We start from the raw sequence: 19,555 nt of genomic DNA, 5'->3' as shown, positions 1-19,555 counted from the left end.
GCTGAAGAATTCTGCAGTACCTACCATTTTTTGCCATCGAAGGACCACAAAGTCACGAAAGTCTCCAAAAAGGCGTGACCGGCCTACAAAAGAAATGTGTCCACCCAAGCAACATGAGACATCTCTCCTTGTAGACCAGAGCTATGCTGCTGACCCACGACTTCAGAGATTGTCAAGTTCTTGTAAGTATCTTGTTTTACAATTTTGTTTAATGTTTAAGACTTTTTTGTAATGCATGTATTAATTTAAATTTAAACAGTTTGCCCCTGTCATGATAATAAAAGAGAGATAAGGAAAATCTCTCCTTACTTTCATTTTAAATCTATTTTTTGTTGTTGAAATATTCAAATTATGAAAAAGGGCAACAATAATTTCCTTTGTTTTCTTTTATTTATGATTTAATTACTTCAACATACATGTATTTCTTTATTTTGTTTTAAACCCTTTGTTTTGGAAAAAAAAGGTTAAAACGCACAAACCCCGTTTGTATCGGAAAGACCGGGGAGAAGTGGGACATATTTGTGATGTCATGAATTTTGCCCTGTAACTCAAAGAATATTTAGGATGGCCAGCTCATGTTTATATGTCAAAGACTATGAGTACTAGGGTATATGGTGTAATACTTTTTATTATCTCTAATTTCGTCTTCGAATGTAATCATGTAATCATCATAGCCTATTATCCTTCCTGATTGTTCTCCCCACCCCTTTTAGCCTGGTGTTGGCTTAGCGGTTAGGGTGCCGGCTTGGGATCCTAGGATCCAGGGTTCGAATCCCGGTCGATCGCTGAATTAACGCCAGGGGGGTTGACTCAGCCTGTCATCCTTCCGAGGTCGGCAAATTGAGTACCAGCTTGCTGGGATGAATGATCACGTTGAGTACCCCAATTTAGAATAGGTACACCGTATCCCTGCGCATCGTAAGAGGCGACCAAGGGTTGGCGTCAGGAAGGGCATCCGGCCGTAAAAACATTGCCTCAAACAGGGAACCATGATTGTCATGGGGCCCGCAAGGCTAACCCCCGCTCTAGCGGGGAAAATGGCCTTAAAACGATCATTCATTCATTCATATTCATTGTTCTCCCCACCCCCCTTTCTTTTCTTGCAGGTGAAGACACTGCTTCTGAAGCTGAAGACACCACAGCGCCGTGTGGAAGTTGCAGAACACCAAAACGCCAGACAAAGATGCGGGATCGAATCAAGGGACTGAAAGCTGAGCTCCGTCAAACTAGAAAGAAGTACAAAGCAATTGTTAAAGCAAAAGTAAAAGAGGAAGCAAAAATCTCCAGAATCTTTGGGAAGGACCAGCTTCAAAGCTTGTCAAGAGGTGGAATGAGAGGATGTAATTGGACTTCAAGTACTGTGAAAAAAGCTCTTCAGTTGAGATTTGGATGTGGTGCTTCAGGCTACAAGCTTCTCCTTGAGCAGAACTTCCCTCTCCCAACAGAGAGGACACTACAAAGAAGGATGGAGAATGTGCCCTTTGAGCCAGGTGTCTTGGCACAGGTATTTGACTTTCTTCAAATAAAGTGAAAGGTATGCAAGAAGAGGAGCGTACATGTTGCCTTACTCTTGACGAAATGTCGCTGACGTCAAAAGTAGAATTCGATCTAGGCAGTGGTGATTTGCTGGGGAATACAACTCTTCCTGAACACTCTGGTAACGCAGATCACGCACTTGTTTTCATGTTGGGTGGCATCACAAGTCGCTGGAAGCAGACAGTTGCCTACCACTTTACTGGCAGCTCCACAGATGGCACTGTTTTTCATGACATCGTCTTGGACATCATTCAACGGGCCTACAACATTGGTTTACATGTAGCAGCTGTTACTAGCGACATGGGTAGTGCAAATCGTGCTATGTGGAGGAGCTTTGGAGTTGTTTGCAGTAAGCACTGCAAGACTGTCAGTAGAATTCCTCATCCTCAAGCAAGTGATAAGTGGCTCTACTTTTTAGCCGATGTTCCTCATGTTTTCAAGAACATTAAAGCTTCGCTCGTGAATGGCCAAACCTTCACGTTGCCAGACAGTCTTGTCAGGGAGCATGGGCTGAAATCGCATGATGTAAACATTGAGCCTCTGAAAGACCTTGTTGACTATCAAGATGACCTGGACTTGAAGCTTGCGCCAAAGCTTACAAAGGCAGCTCTGACCCCTACTCATTTTGACAAAATGAAAGTAGGGAATGCAACACGCGTACTGAGCCGTGACACGTTAGTAGTGCACTGAGATATCTGGTGGAAAGAGAGAAGCGTGACGAGAGCTACCTAACCACTGCATGGTTCATCGAGCTCATAGGCAAATGGTTGGAGCTGGTGACTAGTCATCATCCAGTACTAGCACTGAGCAGGCTCAATGAATAAAAGTACAAGGAGGCCGTCACCTGTCTTCGTACTGTGATCTGCCTATTCAAAGGTGTCAAAATTGGACACGGAGACTGGAAACCAATCCAGACAGGGGTTGTCCTGTCTACAACATCTGTGCTCGAAATAGCGGAAGAGTTACTGGATGCTGGGTACAAATTCCTGCTGACATCCAGGCTGACGCAGGATTGCCTGGAAAATCTGTTCTCCGTCGTGTGCTTGAGGAAACCAGTACCATCTCCAATGGAGTTCAAGTATGCACTCAAACTGATCAGCACTGCACAGTTCCTCAGTCTCAAGCGAACAGGTAGTTACCAACAACCCATCCCCCCTCCCCTCCAAAACTTCCCCATCACCCCTCCCCTCCAAATCCTCCCCATCACCCATCCCTTTCAAATCTCCCCCCTTGCCCCTTCCCTCCCCTCCCTCCTAAACTCCCCCCACACCCCTCCCCTCCGAGACTCTCCCTCGCTCCTCCCCTCCTAGACTCCCCTCTCACCCCTCCTCCTCAAAGCATCCTCCCTGCTTCTTCCCCCTTCCAACTTTCACCTTCATCTCCCCCAACCTTCTGCCTCGCTCTTCCCCCTCCTCAAATAACACCTCACTGTGCCTCAACCAATCTCCATCAAACCTTTTGTCCACCCCATTCTTCCCTTTCTCCAAGCTATTCTGAAATCTCTGAAATCTCTGACACACCTTCAACAGCTCTCCCTACCTCTTCCTCCTCTTCCACATCTTACCCTACCCCTCCCCCCCCCTGTTCTGTACCCGATGCTCCCCCTTCCTCTTCATTAACGGTATGGACCTCAAACATCCGGGGCCTTCGCTCAAACGTGACTGATCTCTCCATACAGGTTGCTTCTGACAAACCAGACGTGATCTGCTTAACAGAAACTTTCCTCATTCATGATGTCTCTGATGCCTTGGTATCTCTCCCAGATTACTCCCTCCTCCGGTATGATAGACCTGAGCCTCGTCCTGGAGGTGGGGTTGCTATCTTTATAAAAAACTCTCTTCCTCACTCGCCCTCCACTGCCCTCTCTCCACCTCACCCCCAGGAATACCTTTGGCTACGGCTTCCCCTTCGCTCCCACCTTTTGTTCATATGTGTGTTGTACCGTCCACCAAACAGTGATGACTCCATCTACATCTCGCTGTCTGAAAATATGGACCAACTTCTATCTACCCATCCCAACTCTCTCTTCCTCATATGTGGTGATTTCAATTGTCACCATGCCAGTTGGCTGAGTGTGGGCACCTCTCTCACCAGCCATGGCTCTTCAGCAAAGGACTTCTGCGACTCACTGGGACTGACACAATCTGTCAATTTCCCGACCCGGATCTCAGTCAACGGAGCATCTGCTCTTCTGGACTTGGTTATGACTAACTTCCCTGAAAATGTCTGCTGCTCTTCTTCTGCTCCAATCGGCTCATCTGATCATGTGCTTGTCAAAGTGGACATCTCTCTGACCATTCTCAGAGAGCCTCCTCAGCGTCGACGAGTCTGGCATTACACTCAGGCCAACTGGCACGGTCTTCAAGCAGCCATCAATCATCTGGACTGGTCTCCCATCTCTACCGCCTCTGACATCAACTCATCCTGGGAATTCTTTCAAAGTAAATTGCTCTCTCTCATGCACAGATTTATCCCATCTCGTCTTCAGTTGTCATACCCTTCCTCCCGTCCATGGTACACGGAATCTTGTGGTGAGGCTGTTGCCCTGAAACAACTTGCTTTCGTCTCCTGGAAAGCAAATCCAACGGAAGGAAATCTCTTTTCCTTTCACAAAGCCCGAAACAAGTGTGTGTCCACCCTCAGGAGAGCCAGGAAACAATATCTCACCATTCTCAAGACCGAACTGTCTTATCTGTCCCCCTCTTCCAAATCCTGGTGGCGTCTGGTCAAATCTGTTTCTGGTGTTTGTTCCCCCTCCATCCCCTCCCTCACCTCAAACGGCTTAACGGCTGACTCCGCACGTGAAAAAGCTGAATGCCTCAACTCTGTGTTTGCCTCTAAATCTTGTGTCCCAAACCCATCCCTCTCTGTACCCACCGTACCCAGTCGTACCCAGCTGCTCTTGGACTCTGTGTCCTTTCCTCCTGACAAGGTGGAAAAGTTTCTGTCAACCCTCGACTCTGATTCTGCAACTGGTCCTGACGGCATCAGCCCACGGGTCCTAAAATCATGTTCTTCCGCTCTTTCACTCCCTCTTTCTGTTCTCTTCACCCTCTCTTTTGCTCAAGGTCATCTGCCATCTGCTTGGAAATCAGCCAACATCACCGCTTTGCACAAAAAAGGTGCAAAAACAGATCCTAGCAACTACAGACCAATCAGCCTTCTCCCAATTATCAGCAAAGTCATGGAATCCATCATTGCTTCAGATATGAAATCTTTCCTCTTCTCCAATGGCTTGATCTCTGATCATCAATTTGGTTTCAGACCTGGTCACTCTACTCTGGACATGCTGCTTCTGCTTTCTCAACAATGGATGGAGGTCCTCAACACCAAACAGGAAATTAGAGCTGTCTCCCTTGACATTTCACGTGCCTTCGATACGGTCTGGCACCCTGCTCTGCTCACCAAACTCTCCTCCTTTGGTATCCATGGAAATCTCCACGCATGGCTGGCGGACTTCCTCTCTGGTCGTAGTCAACGTGTGGCCCTGAATGGGTTTCTCTCATCTCCTCTTCCTGTTCAGGCTGGAGTTCCCCAAGGTAGTGTTCTGGGGCCTGTGCTTTTTCTGGTCTTCATCAATGATCTCTCTGACTCTCTTGAAAATCCTCTCTATCTCTTTGCTGACGACTCTACTCTCTGTCGCTCCATTCCTCATCCCTCAGATCGGCAGTCTGCAGCCTCCTCACTCTCTGCAGACCTGGACAAAATCACAGACTGGGCAAACAAATGAACATGTCTTTCAATCCTGATAAATCTCACACTCTTACGATGTCTCTCCGAAAAGACCGACTGGACAACCCTCCCATCCACTTTCTGAATAATCCTCTCCAGGAAGTTCTGTCACTCAAGCTTTTGGGTCTCACTATTTGCCATGATCTTTCCTGGGAAAACCACATTTCAAATCTGGCCTCCAAAGCCAGTCGCCGACTGGGCATCCTCCGTCGTGCGAAGTCCTTCCTTGGCACACCCGAGCTCCTCACCACATACAAGGCTTTCATCCGCAGCTCTATGGAACACTGCTCTCCCCTCTGGTCTGGTGCTCCTGCCTCACACCGATCTCGTCTTCACGCTGTTGAAACCAAAGCGTTCAGAATCATTGGAATCTCCCGCGTTGAAGCTAACTCCAAGGGCCTTTCACTCACTCACCGCAGGCAGGTTGGTGGTCTTTCTGTCTTCTACCGACTCCTCTCTGGCCTTGCCCCCCCCAGCTCTCTCTGGGCTCTGTCCCCCAAATATTCATACAGGTCGCACAAGATCTGCCTGCAACCCTCTTATGGTTAAACTGCCAAAATCAAGACTTTCTGCTCACGTTCACTCCTTCATTCCTCTTTTCTCCCGCCTCTGGAACAAACTCCCTCACTCTCTTCAATCCCACTCCACCCTCCAGGTCTTTAAAACAGCTGTTCACCACCATCTCTTATCCTCCCCCATCCAAAACCTTGATCTTTTATACCCCCGCTAATTTCGGTCCCCTTGTGTTTTATAACTCTCCCCCCCCCCCTCCCCTTCCCACGCCTCCTCCCCCCAAGCCCTCTCCCTCCCACACTTCTCCCTGCTCTCAAATGTTGTGGTTGTGTGCTTCCCCTTCTCTCCCCATCTTGTCTTCCCCTCCCTCTTTTTGTATATTTTGTTTGTCTGGTTGATTTGTTTGTGAAATAAATGTTAGCTCTTTCACGAGCCTCGATTCGGTATACAAAAAAAAAAAAAAAAACAACAAAAAAAAACAGGATGATGGAGAATTTCTCGCTGACTTCCTCGACCAAGATGTGCGGGTCCCTTCTGAACCGAACATTGAAAGCATCCACTTCTCAGTCGACCAAGAAGGGGTATCTGAACTTGGCCAAGCTGAGCGTGATGGCCTGTACAATTTGGCAGGATACTGTGTAAGGAGTGTAAAGGTAAACGAAAAAACGTGTGACTCATGCATCCAGGCAGTGATGCAAAACTCACATGACAAAGCACACCAGGCCTCAAAGCTTACCCAACTAAAATAATACAAAGAAGGAAGCCTTATTAAGGTGTCTGATTCTGTGTTCGACATGGTCTACAGAGTTGAACTTATGTTTCGTAAGGTAGAGAATGACCTCATGGACAAGAACAATGTCAAGAAAATGTTGATGGAAAAGGCACAGGAATTGAGTTCTGACATTTCTCTACCAGTATGTCACAATCTCAAGGAAAAACGGATTAATAAGTTTATCAATGCACGACTGCATTTTTATTGCAAGAAGAAAACAAGTGAATTGAAAAAGGAAGCCGAAAGAAAGAAGAAAGGAGGAGAGCTTGGGAGCAAGAGTGTGGCGATGAGGAAACTGGCCGAGAAAGTAAAGTGAATTATTTAACTTTCACCTTATGGAGACTACAAGTGATTCCCGCAACAAGTAGTCAATAGCTGTCATTGTATCATAGTGAAAACCGTTAATTTTTTTGTTTGGAAACATTGGATACTTTGCTTGACGGTACATTGTACTGTATTTTCTATATTTGTATTTAGAAAAAGAACGTTCAGTTCACAATATGCCAACAGTTTGATAATAGCTAGTATTAGGAATCATTTCTAGAGAATGGTTATGAATGGTTATGTTGTAAATTCAACAGGGCTGGACAAAAAGAAGAAGTCTCTGTTTGGCATTATTGTGTATTCGTGCATGCATCTTTTATTGTGTATTCGTGCATGCATCTTAAGAAATAGCTTGCCCATGTAGCATATCCACTTACCCTGTATTTGGTGTTGCCATTTTTTTTTTTCAGGGGAACACAAAAGTTCTCAAAAAATTCCACATAATGCAATGAAAGTTTTAATGAAAGTAAAGATAAAAAGCAGGAAGTTGCTATTCATATTGGGGTCTCAACCCTCACAAGACCTCTAATTTGTATCGTTCTTCAAAATGGTAGAGATAAATGGTAAAAAAAAAATTCATCACATATTGCAATTTTGACAGCTGGACTACGTTTCATTTATTCTGATTGTACCTGGATCTGTTGCTGAATGTGGTTAACTGATGAAAAGAAAGCTGAAAAGGTTAATTTACAGTATGTGTGCATTGACCGAGAGCCTGTGTGTGTGTGTGTGTGTGTGTGTGTGTGTGTGTGTGTGTTTGTGTGTGTGTAATTGTGTGTGTGTGTTTGTGTGTGTGTAATTGTGTGTGTGTGTTTGTGTGTGTGTGTGTAATTTACAGTACTAGGGCGTGCCCGTACTATATATATATCTAAAATTATATCCCCCCCCTCTATTTACATGAAATGGTTTGGTCCATTCGCAAAGCCAAAGCGAACGGCTTGCGAGTACGGTAGAACCCCCCCCCCCCCTCTATTTACATGAAATGGTTTGGTCCATTCGCAAAGCCAAAGCGAACGGCTTGCGAGTACGGTGACCATACCTTGGGAACCACTTGTCCGATTAATTTCAAACCTTGAAAAGGCACATCCTCGGGTCCCCAGCAATATACCTGGCAAGTTTCAAGTATATCGGACCCGTGGTTGTCGAGAAACAGCGGTCACAGACAAACACACACACACACACACACACACACACACACACAGACACACACACATACACACAGAGATTACTGGAATTATAGATAGATGTGTGCATTGACCGAGAGCCTGTGTGTGTGTGTGTGTGTGTGTGTGTGTGTGTGTGTGTGTGTGTGTGTGTAATTTACAGTATGTGTGCATTGACCGAGAGCCTGTGTGTGTGTGTGTGTGTGTGTGTGTGTATGTGTGTGTGTGTGTGTTTATCCCGTGTGTGTGCATGTGTGTTTTAATGTGTTGATGTTTGTGTGTATGTTTGAGTTTATTGGCTCTGAAAACTCATTAAATTTGTTACAGTTTGATAATGTTTACATTAAATTCATTTCTTTCAGACAAAACACACGTGTGTTTTAATGCCCCCCCCCCCCTCCCACCCCGCTTTTCCTATCCTCTTAATCGAAGAGGTTAAAGATTATTTTAGGTTACAAGACTACCTTGTCACATAGTATGTTCAAATTCTCTCCAGGCATCGTGAGTAACCCAAATTATTATTGCCAACATCGCGATAATGAGGATTCAGAAATCACCCATTTTGTCACTTCTCATCAACCGCTCATTTTTTCAGACAAACTAATATCCCATTATAGGCAATCTGGAACATAATGGAGCTAATACTCATAGACCGACATCTCGATACAATAAAATAAATAAATAAAAACATTCACCGTACTCCCTAACCCGCCCCGTGTTTGTGCAGTGGTGCATTGCATTATACACGCATAGCTCATAGTGCACTGTGCATGTGCCGGTTCAGTGGTTCCGCACAATTGGCCCCAAAATGGCGGCGTATTCTCAGTTGTCGTTACTCTCTGTATAAAGGGACTCTAATCTCGATGTAAATAAGTAGAGGACCTGTCTAGACCGGATGTCGGATAAGTTGGATACGTGTCCCCGCCACGAGGGTGCGGGCATGTTAAGTAGTTGTAGGGATTATGCTAATTCCCCGGTGTATCGTTCCCTCTGTGATCATACCTGTGTCCCGTATGGCAACACAACATAGACATTAGATAGGCATTAATTCCCCCCTAATAATATAAAACTCACCGAAAGCCAGTTCAGGGCACCGCCGATGCAGCTACCACCAGTTACATCACCACAAAGCAACACTCACTGCTCAGGCAGGCTGAGGCCACGCCCACCTTGCGAAGAATTGGTCGAAGAAGGGCGGTGACGTCAGGAGAAGCCACACCACGAACCGTGAGCTGACTTTTTGAGTTTTTACTTTTTGGCCTTCTCGTGCTGGATCCCGTAGCGAGCGGTCGCATTCCGGCTTTGTCAGCGTCGACATCCCCATTTGTTCTCTCTTGTTCTGGATGCGATAGAAAATGGTCGGAGACCGACACTTGCTCCCTCTTTTCCTTCTGGTTCCTCTCGTGGTGGGACTGCCTCTTGCTCTGGAGCCTGCTTGCGAGTGAGTGTGGACGATCGGCGTTCTGGTCCTCAGCGCAGGTGGTTGCGTGCCGGCCTTGTCTCCTCGTTCCCCTGTTCGTTTGGCATCGGGGATGCAGCTGGGATTGAAGCAGCCGACGGGAGAGGCGGTGCGTGGACGAGTGTACGAGCGCGGCTTGCCACTGGAGCGTGGCGAGCGAGGCGCTCGGTGAGGCCTGACGGCGCGCGAAGAAGGGCGCAGCGAGGCCTGCTTCCCGCCAACATTGGAGCCGCGGCGGGCTTGTGCGCTTGGAGCTGACGATCCCTGACATCGAGCCAGACAGACATAAGCTCACACCACACGACGTGGTTCCTTTTGTAAATTCTCCTTTGTGTTGTTTTAGAAGTCTGGGTTGGGGACGTCCAAATTTAGGATTTTGTATTTATTTACCGGCGCGTTTCTTTGTATCGGGTTCGGTAAAATAAACGTGTTTCTTTTTGTACATTTAATTTGGTGTTCGCTTGATTTAATCTCCACAGGTTTGAGGGAACCGTGAAGTAAGGAACTTCAGCACCCTCCCCCTCACCCTCCTTATCCTCCTTATCCTCCTCCCTCCCCGCGTGTATGAACTCAGACAAATTTGAACTGAACGCCTTCTGAGTTAAAGCTTGCTCGGTTAATCTGTTTCCTTGGTCGGTTATTAAATCGCGAGGAACACGACACATTGATAGGTGAGATCTGGATTCGGACATGGACCAAAATCGAATCGGCTTGTTATTGTCACCGAACCAAGTCGTCCACCAAGTTTTTGTTAAAATCGGTCCAAAACCTTTTGAAATATCGTTTGGAAAAATATCGTATCGTTTCTGGCCCGATTTCTCAATGGTGAAGAAACATCACACACCAACTCATCCATCAAGCTTCCTCCAAATCCGTCCATAACTTTTGAACAAATCGTGCTGGAAATCGGTTTTGGCCCTTTCACTCAATCGTGAAGAATCACTCAAAATTCTACTAGCTGGATCCGGATCCGAATCTTTACCCAAATGGAATCGATTCTTCCTTGTCACACACACACAACCTGTCCAACAAGTTTCGTCCAAATCCGTCCACAACGTTTTGAGATATCCTGCTATGTATCGTTTTTAGCCCTATCTCCCAATGGTGAAGAATCACTTTAAAAATTATAGTAGCCGGATCCGAATCCGGATCTTCACCAAAATCTAATCATTTCGTCCTTGTCACATGCGCTACATCTCTGCCAAATTTCGTCCGAATCCGTTCACAACGTTTTGAGATTTTTTCACAAACGGGCAAACAAACAAGAAGACGTCATGCGGAGCATGATACTTGCAAAATCCGCCCCCCCCCCATCCCAAAAAAAATTCCATTGATACAGCTAATTGTCCATTTCATGAAGATTTAAATTTACGATCCTGATCAAAGCTCGGGTCAATAGGATGAAAAGTGACGATTTTTCAGATGAAAAATGATGATTTTAGAAGTTTGACCTTGAGTTCACCTTTTGACCTCAAAAATAGTTGGTTTCCCAATTCAGTGAGGCAATACACAAATGCTGTTCTATTTTCAAGTCTATCGGATGAAAAGTGATGGGTTTTCAGATGAAAATAGATGATTTTGGAAGTTTGACCTTCAGTTGAACTTTGACCTTTTGACCTCAAAAGAGTTGGTTCCCCAATTCAGTGAGGCAATATGCAAATGCTGCTAAATTCTCAAGTCAATCGGATGAAAATTGATGGTTTTTCAGATGAAAAGTGATGATTTTGGAAGTTTGACCTTGAGTTGACCTTTTGACCTCAAATAGTAAGTTTCCCAATTTAGTGACTCGATATGCAAATGCTGTTCAATTTTCAAGTCAATCAGTTGAGAATTGACAGCTTTTTAGATGAAAATGGATTTTTAAAATTTGACCTTGAGTTGACCTTTGACCTTTTGACCTCAAAAATAGTTCATTTCCCAATTTAGTGACAATATACAAATGCTATTCAATTTTCAAGTCAATCGGATTTAAAATGACAATTTTAGAAATTTGACCTGCAGATGACCTTTGATCTTTGTCCTCAAAATCAATAGGCTTCTCAATTGGGACGACCTATACAACTTGGTGAAGTTTTGAGTCGATCGGTTTAGAATTGTGACCTGTAGGCCGGTGACAGAGACAGACAGAACAACAAACGCAACAGACCAATGTACTTGAAAAATCTTCGATTTTGCAAGTAGCAAGCAGACAGGGGTGAAAACATAACTTCCGTCCACCTTAGGTGGAGGAGGTAATATAATATGTCGTAGGCATCATAGAAGTGGAGGATTTAACCCATCCCCTAATGACTAAATCTTTGTCTTTTTGAGAACTGTTCCCCTGAATGGGCCCAGCTAGCTGAAGTTATAATGTTCCTCTAACTCAAGTTATGACTCATCTCAAATACTGCACAGTCTTGTTAACTAACTTTATTATTGATCACTAGTGAGATACCCGTGCTATGCACGGGTGGGAGGCCAGAAGCAAACAGGCAATGCAGATACGGCAAATGCTAAAGCATGAAACCAATAAATTCCACATTCCTGTAGCACCTTCAGTCACACCTCAGACATGGACAGCAGGTTCGTGAAGGACTTCCATGAAAAACGTACCCGTTCACAAACAAACGGGTACGATCACGTATAGAAACATCGATCGTGGGTCCGTGGCGAATCTGCATATGGCGATCCACGAAGTTCACATTCAGAAAGTAGAAACCATCACGGCATGTCGTCATTCACTTGAACTCGATATCTCTTTTTTTTAATTCCAAACAACATATCTCCAATCACAAATTAATCACAAAATAAACTTTAAACAACATTGTTAATGTTTCTTTCATTGTAAAAACTACCAAGTCAACAGTTAAAAGGATTTTGAGCCGATAGCTGTTACGGCCTCGGCAAGATCGCAAGATCGATGGAGACAGCGATCTGTTAGTGTATTCACCACCCAAATAGCTATGTGGAATTCTCTCATGTAGAGATTAAATGTCGTTTCAACTTTGGCCGAGGTCATTATTTACTTTTAATTATGTTTATATACGACTGATGTTTAATGATGTTTATATTGGTTTTGGGTCGTCTTTTCCACATATCTCGTGGGATTGTAAGTTGGAGAGACGGCCGTGATGGCGGGGAGGGGTTTGGAATTCTCTCAAGTAGGGATTCAACCCGTGTCCTTATGAAAGGTCTTTGTCCGAGGTCACCGAGTTCGATCTGTGCAGCCGTGCAGTGTTCGGTGCAGCCGTTTGTGCGGCACCCGGGAAAACAACATCGTCACAATGAGAACATCGTCACAATGAGAACATCGTCACAATGAACGTTATGCGAACGCGAATGTTATGCGGGAGTCCAAACCTGAGAATGCTGGAGACCAAAGCTGAAATTGGGAAAACTAAATAGCCTATTTTACTCTTGGACTCCTGGAGATCCGAGGATTAGCCACCCAAAATATCGTTGCGATCGGTTCAGCAGTTTTTACGGTACCTTCGAACGGACAGACAGACAGACAGGTGAAAATTGTTGATCATTGTGGTGAAAATCAAAGATATCCACACCTTCTCCAATCCTGAAGTTTAATTCACTTGAATTTGACAAAAGGTATAATCTACAAAAGGTATAAAACACTATGAAGCAAGCATTCTCAACCATAATAAGACAATGTCAACCATCATAATGCAATGGCGAGTACACGGCATATTTTTTATCATTCTTACCAAACTTGAAGCCAGACTATGTAGAAATGAATCCCTTCCTCCCAGCAGGTGTTTATATAGACAGTGAGCAGGACGCGCGTGGACGGGTGATATAACTGCATCTTTAATGAATGGTCAGGGAGGAGGGGAACTGTTCGGAGATGTATTTCCTTAGTTTCATATCACATTCACCCTCAATTTAAGTTTCAGCTAGCGCACGACTAAGTTTATAAAATATGAATATATAATGACATCCTACAATGTGCCTACATGCAATCATTCACAATCCCAGCCGCTGCGGCCGGCGACACTCTCTCCCGCTGCGAGTCCGGTAGCCAAAAGGGCCGCGCTCGGTCTCAGGAATTGTCGGGCGAGGCAAATCGGAAAACCCTTCATCAGAATTCGCCATCGGCCCACGCGTTGCGTCTCCCTCAGTAGCCCAATCCCCAACCGGAACCGAATGCGCCGGCACCAGTGATACAGGCGGCGCGGATAACCCTTCGCTCTCGACGGTTGGACCCGTGGTGGCCTCCCCATCGCATGGCCCTTCACCTCTGCACTTTCTCCACACGGCGCTAGATGTTGGACCGACACTGTCACGAGACATCCATCATTCATTCATACGGTCGCGTACTCCGGGTTCACTTGTACAACTTGAACGAGATCAACGGCCGGCTCGTATTTGCTTTGCCATACCGACTGCTTCAAATACGCGGGGCCCTTGTTAACTAACCGTCCCGGCAGTGACCGACCGCTGGCTCCGCGGCGCTGTAAGCAAAACATATGCTCATGCGGCGTTGAATTTGTGGCCGTTCACAGCAACGTACGAATGGCATGCAACGCTTCGTGCAAGACCTGAGTCTATTGGTGCAGTCTCATTGACTTCATTCGCAATCTCATTTCCACAGCTTTCCAGATCATGGCATTAAATCGTTCCACCTGGCCATTCCCTTCTGGATGGTAGGGGGTAGTTTGGCTAACGGCTACCCCTAGCTCCAAGAGAAAAGCCTTTACCTCCTGAGACATAAAAGCAGCGCCACGATCCGAATGAACGAACGCCGGATATCCGAATAATAGAAACAGCTGACGTAGGCACCAATGACCGTGGCAGAGGTCATATCAGAGCATGGGAACGCAAAAGGAAAACGCGAGTACTCGTCAACTACCGTCAACATGTAACGTAGTGAGCTCGATGATGGCAAAGGGCCTTTAAAATCAATACTCAAGCTCTCCTAGGGCCGACAGGCTCGAATGAAGGTCCCAAGCAGCGGCATGTAGAATCTTGGTTTCAGTTCCGCATACACCAGACATGACCGGCACAGCTGTCTGACGTCATCAACTGAAAAGGGTAAGTTACGATAGTGCACAAAATGAATGAGTCGAGTTACACCTGGATGGCACAATGATTCATGAATGCCCTTCAGGTCTTCGGAGGCCATGCCGGCAAAACTGATGGTCGAGACAAGGCATCGGCGGCCACATTTTTGCGTCCAGGCCGATAGATTATGTCATAGTAATACTCAGATAATTCCACCCTCCATCACGATATTTTCTCATTTTTAATTCCCTGTGGGTGCTTATGGCCACACATAAAAGCGACTGACTGCTGGTCAGTCATGAGGTCCAATTTTTGGCCAGGAAGCAAATGGCGCCACCGTCTGACTGACTCGACGACCGCGTAAGCCTCTTTCTCGATCGCAGAGTGTCTGCGTTCGCTTGAGGTCAAGGTTCGTGAAAAGAAAGCGACTGGCTTACCGCCCTGTGTGAGAGTGGCTGCTATTGCGCAGTTGGAGGCGTCTGTCTCAACGAGGAAGGGTATGGTGTCGCCAATGGAAGTCACGCACGCCCCTGTGATATCTTCCTTCAGAAGTTGAAAGGCGTCCTTGGCAACTTGCATCAGAGGAAAGGCTTTGCAATCCACCAAAGGCCTTATTTTCTCCGAGTAACCTTGGTCCCACCGAGAGTAATGCGCAAAAAGCCCTCAGGGACGCCCGATCACATGGAGCCACCATCTCGAGCAAGGGCCGAAGGCGCTCAGCGTCAGGTTTTATCTCGCCTCCAGTCACCGTGTACCCAAAGGGGTCAATTGTTGTAGTAGCATAGTGGCACTTGTCCTCATTGATGGTCAGACTGTACCGACACGCCACATCCAGGAATCGTTTCAAGTTAGCGTCGTGTCCCTCTAGGGTATGTCCGCAAATCGTCACGTTGTCCACATAAACAAAGATGTCTTGTAATTTCTCTTTAGACAAAATGTCGTCTATCGCACGTTGAAAGCAAGACACTCTGCCCGTTACCCCAAACGGAATGCGACGGAATTGATGCAGCCGTTGTCCGGATTGGAATCCTGTATAGGGCCTATCTGACTCCCTTATAGGGATTTGATGACACGCGGATTTTAGGTCCAAGGTGCTGAAGACGTGATACTTAGCCACCTCTCTGACTAAATCGTCTATTTTTGGCAGGGGGTACGCATCTAATTGCGTGTACCGGTTAATTGTTTGACTGTAATCGACGACCAATCATTTTCTGTGATTCTTTGTGTGCACGACTAGCCCCTGAGCTCTCCACGGAGACCTACTTGGCTCGATAATACCCTCCCGTAGCAAGTGCCTAGTCTCATCGGCGATATACTGAGCCTCAGTACGAGTATACCGCTGCGACCTTACAGTTTGAGGTTTGCAATCGGCAGTTAGGCTAGGGAACAGAGCCAGAGGCTCGATAGCCATTTCGGCTAAGCCGCATACAGAGAGTGTATACCTTCCCCAAAATGCATTACTAAGCGCCCATGTCGGCGGAAAAAGTCGTGTCCGAGCAGCACATCAGCACAAAAATCAGTCATAACCACGAGTTTGACATCGGTACAAGTCACATCATTGACCACAAGGCTGAGGGTACACAAGCCTTTGGTGCGGACCCACACGCCCGATGAAGCCAGATAGACGCGGCGTGTATCTTGTCCCATGGCCCATTGATATTGTTGTATCACCGCTTGGCTGATGAAGCTTGAACTACTTCCGGTGTCCATCAGTGCCTGGGCGGGAATTCCTTCCACGAGCACCGGCAGCATGGCACATTGCAAACCACTCAACATGCCCGGTTCTCCGGAGTGCGCCAAGCGCGATGTGTTCGTCCTGGCGAGGGTCGATCGCCGTGTTGTTTTCGCAGCCCCGGCATACCTTGGCGAAGTGACCTTTCTGTCCACAATTATGACATGTGCAATCTCTCGCGGGACAAGAAGCACGCGGATGTCTTTTATTTCTGCAAAAGTAACATTTTGCATTCTCCGAAGAAGAAGTGGTGGCGGCCGCCGCGTCTGAGCTTTCCTCATCTCCTGAAGTTAGCGTCGTGTCCCTCCAGGGTATGTCCGCAAATCGTCACGTTGTCCACATAAACGAATATGTCTTGTAATTGCTCTTTAGCCAAAAAGTTGTCTATCGCACGTTCAAAGCAAGATACTCCGTTCGTTACCCCAAACGGAATGCGAAGGAATTGATACAGCCGTTGTCCGGATTGGAACCCTGTTTAGGGCCTTTCTGACTCCCTTATAGGGATTTGATGATACGTGGATTTTAGGTCCAAGGTGCTGACGACATGATACTTAGTTTCACATCACAATCATAACCCCAAGAGTGACACGATAGATTACTGCATTTTATATAAACAGGGTATGAAGATCAACTTGAATTCAAAGAAGAAGCACAAAATGTTATAACTTACCAACGTCAATAACTTCGTATCCACGTGGGAGAATTGTGCGGTCAATGCGAGCAATCAGCCAAACTCCGATAAGGAAACTGGCCACAAAGCGGAAAAGGCATGTGGATAGACCCAGTATAACGTTATAGAAGAAGAAGAAGTAGCTGAAGTTCTGGTATGCTCGTCTAGAGGGATAGGAATGAAAATAAAGGAAACAAGTCAGGAGACGACGATGGTTCACAGGCGAGCAGTATTCAATGACAAAGGACGGATTACAACCGAAACGGGCCCAGACAGGCCAGGCCTGGAAATGTCCAAACGAAGGTTACTGACCTTGAAATGAGATAGAAAATAATGTATAATCAGTTATGAGGTTAGTTAGCTACACAATACTGAAAATTCGGTTCGATTCCGACAACTTTGAAACTTTGACCTTTGTGACCTTCAAACGTCAAAGGTCGAAGATTCTGAAATTTGTTGGAAAACTTGTATTTCATGATGTATGTGATAATATAAGATCATGTACGACATTTCGCCCTATCAGGAAGCGAACAATGTAATAAAACCATCAAAAATCGCCTTTTCTAAATTTCGTGACTTTGTGACCTTGACCTTGGGGCGAAAATGAAAAATCGAGCTCCGTGGGGCTAGACACATGACATTGGCCTAACAAAATATCTAAACTCCTGTCAGATTCCACCAACTCCCTCGGAGAAGATGTAGCTTGAACTCGATTACCCCCTAAAAAGACATCTTTTTCGGGCGTCGCTCCGCCCACAATGGGCGCAATACGCCTACTCTAGGCAGGACACAACTGGATCATGATATCAAGCTCCCACCCAAGTTTCATCAAGATCGGATGATATCATTGGGTAGTTATGCTGCGGACAGACAGACAGACAGACACACAGACAGACACACACCCATGACGAATATAGTGGTCACTGTTTGATAACTCGTGAACCAAAAATTGATATGGGAGGAGGAGACATTACTGCCACCCCAGAGTTGTAGTCCATGAGCTTGGACCAGAAGTTTCACATTTGGGAACCATCTTGAGCAGCATAACATAATGATATTCTCCTTATCACGTGACATCGGTAGGTGACAAAAACAATGCATGACAAGTTAGAGTGGCAGCTCATACTGACCAAAAAGATGGTTTCCAAAAATATGTTTTCCAATAAGTCATGAAATTAAAGGAAAGGACTATTAATTGAACCACTTGGTTTGGAATTCGGTACAACTGTTGAGTGTATGTCGTGAAACGTCTCCAGTGGTCTCTGTTGACCTCACTTGACCCAATTCAATATGGTGACCAAAAACCGATTAAATTTGTAGAAAAATAAACAAATCACAGTTTTAACCATTTTTACACATTCTTTAGTGTTTCTTTGTTGTTATTTTTGTATATATAGTCAAGGCTCGTGGAAGAGCTCATATACTGGACTGATCAGGACGTAACAGACAAAAACAAGAGGTGGTGCATGCCCCTCAGACCATATATAATTGAAACTTTGATTAAAGGCTCTTCAGACATTGAAGCATTTCTTATGAATGACTCCAACCACCCTGAGCCTGGTGTTGGCTTAGCGGTTGGGGTGGAGGGCTTGGGATCCTAGGGTCCTGAGTTTGAATCCTGGTCGATCACTGAATTAATGCTAAGGGGGATTGACTCAGCCTGTCATCCCTCCAAGGTCGGCAAATTGTAAACCAGCTCACTGGTAATTCCTTGTGTGTTGCAAGAGGCGACTAACAGGGTTGGTAGCAGGAAGGGCATCCGGCCATAAAACATTGCTAAAAAAAAGGCGACCAAGGTGCCTGAAAAAGGCCAACCCCCACCCTGCGGGGAAAAATGGCCTCTGTAGGTTTTTCTGTATAGTCAAGGCTCGTGGTAGAGCTCGTACACTGGACTGATCAGGACATAACATACAAAAACAAGATGCAAAACACGCATTCATGTGGTTGACAAGATGGATACCGGTACAGAGAATGCATGGGGAGGACAAGATGGATAGAGGATGCATGGGGACGACAAGATGGATACTAGTACAGAGAATGCATGGGGAGGACAAGATAGATACAGAGGATGCATGGGGAAGACAAGATGGATACAGAGGATGCATGGGGAAGACAAGACAAGATGGATACAGAGGATGCATGGGGTGGACAAGATGGATACAGAGGATGCATGGGAAAGACAAGATGGATACTAGTACAGAGAATGCATGGGGAGGACAAGATGGATACAGAGGATGCATGGGGAAGACAAGACGAGATGGATACAGAGAATGCATGGGGAGGACAAGATGGATACAGAGGATGCATGGGGAAGACAAGACAAGATGGATACAGAGAATGCATGGGGAGGACAAGATGGATACAGAGGATGCATGGGGAAGACAAGATGGATACTAGTACAGAGAATGCATGGGGAGGACAAGATGGATACAGAGGATGCATGGGGAAGACAAGACAAGATGGATACAGAGGATGGACAAGATGTCGATGTCTCGATGTCTCTCTTCTCTCTTCTCTCTTCTTTCTCTTCTCTTCTCTTCTCTTCTCTTCTCTCTCTCTCTCTCTCTCTCTCTTTTTCTCCCGTTCTCTTTTGTTCTGTTCAGTGTTCCAGCTTTTCCACAAGTCTTTACACTTTCCCATACAAAAAACTCCTATTTTG

The 19,555-nt window shown here is 45.9% G+C and overlaps 1 protein-coding gene across 1 annotated transcript in view; it reads right to left on the bottom strand.

The window, feature by feature from the left end:
* Nucleotides 1-19,555, bottom strand: part of LOC137436395 (stimulated by retinoic acid gene 6 protein-like) — a 171,224-nt gene that overhangs the window by 4,760 nt on the left and 146,909 nt on the right. Inside the window, exon 16 of the mRNA XM_068130143.2 lies at nt 16,897-17,060. Coding sequence (XP_067986244.2) covers nt 16,897-17,060 — 164 coding nt within the window. The remainder of the gene's footprint in view (nt 1-16,896; nt 17,061-19,555) is intronic.

Source organism: Myxine glutinosa, chromosome 11 (assembly GCF_964187855.1).
Source record: "Myxine glutinosa chromosome 11, kmMyxGlut1.1, whole genome shotgun sequence".
NCBI classification, from domain to species: Eukaryota; Metazoa; Chordata; class Myxini; order Myxiniformes; family Myxinidae; genus Myxine; species Myxine glutinosa.
Note: the sequence above shows the minus strand (reverse complement) of the source record. Positions and strands in the feature narration are given on the sequence as shown.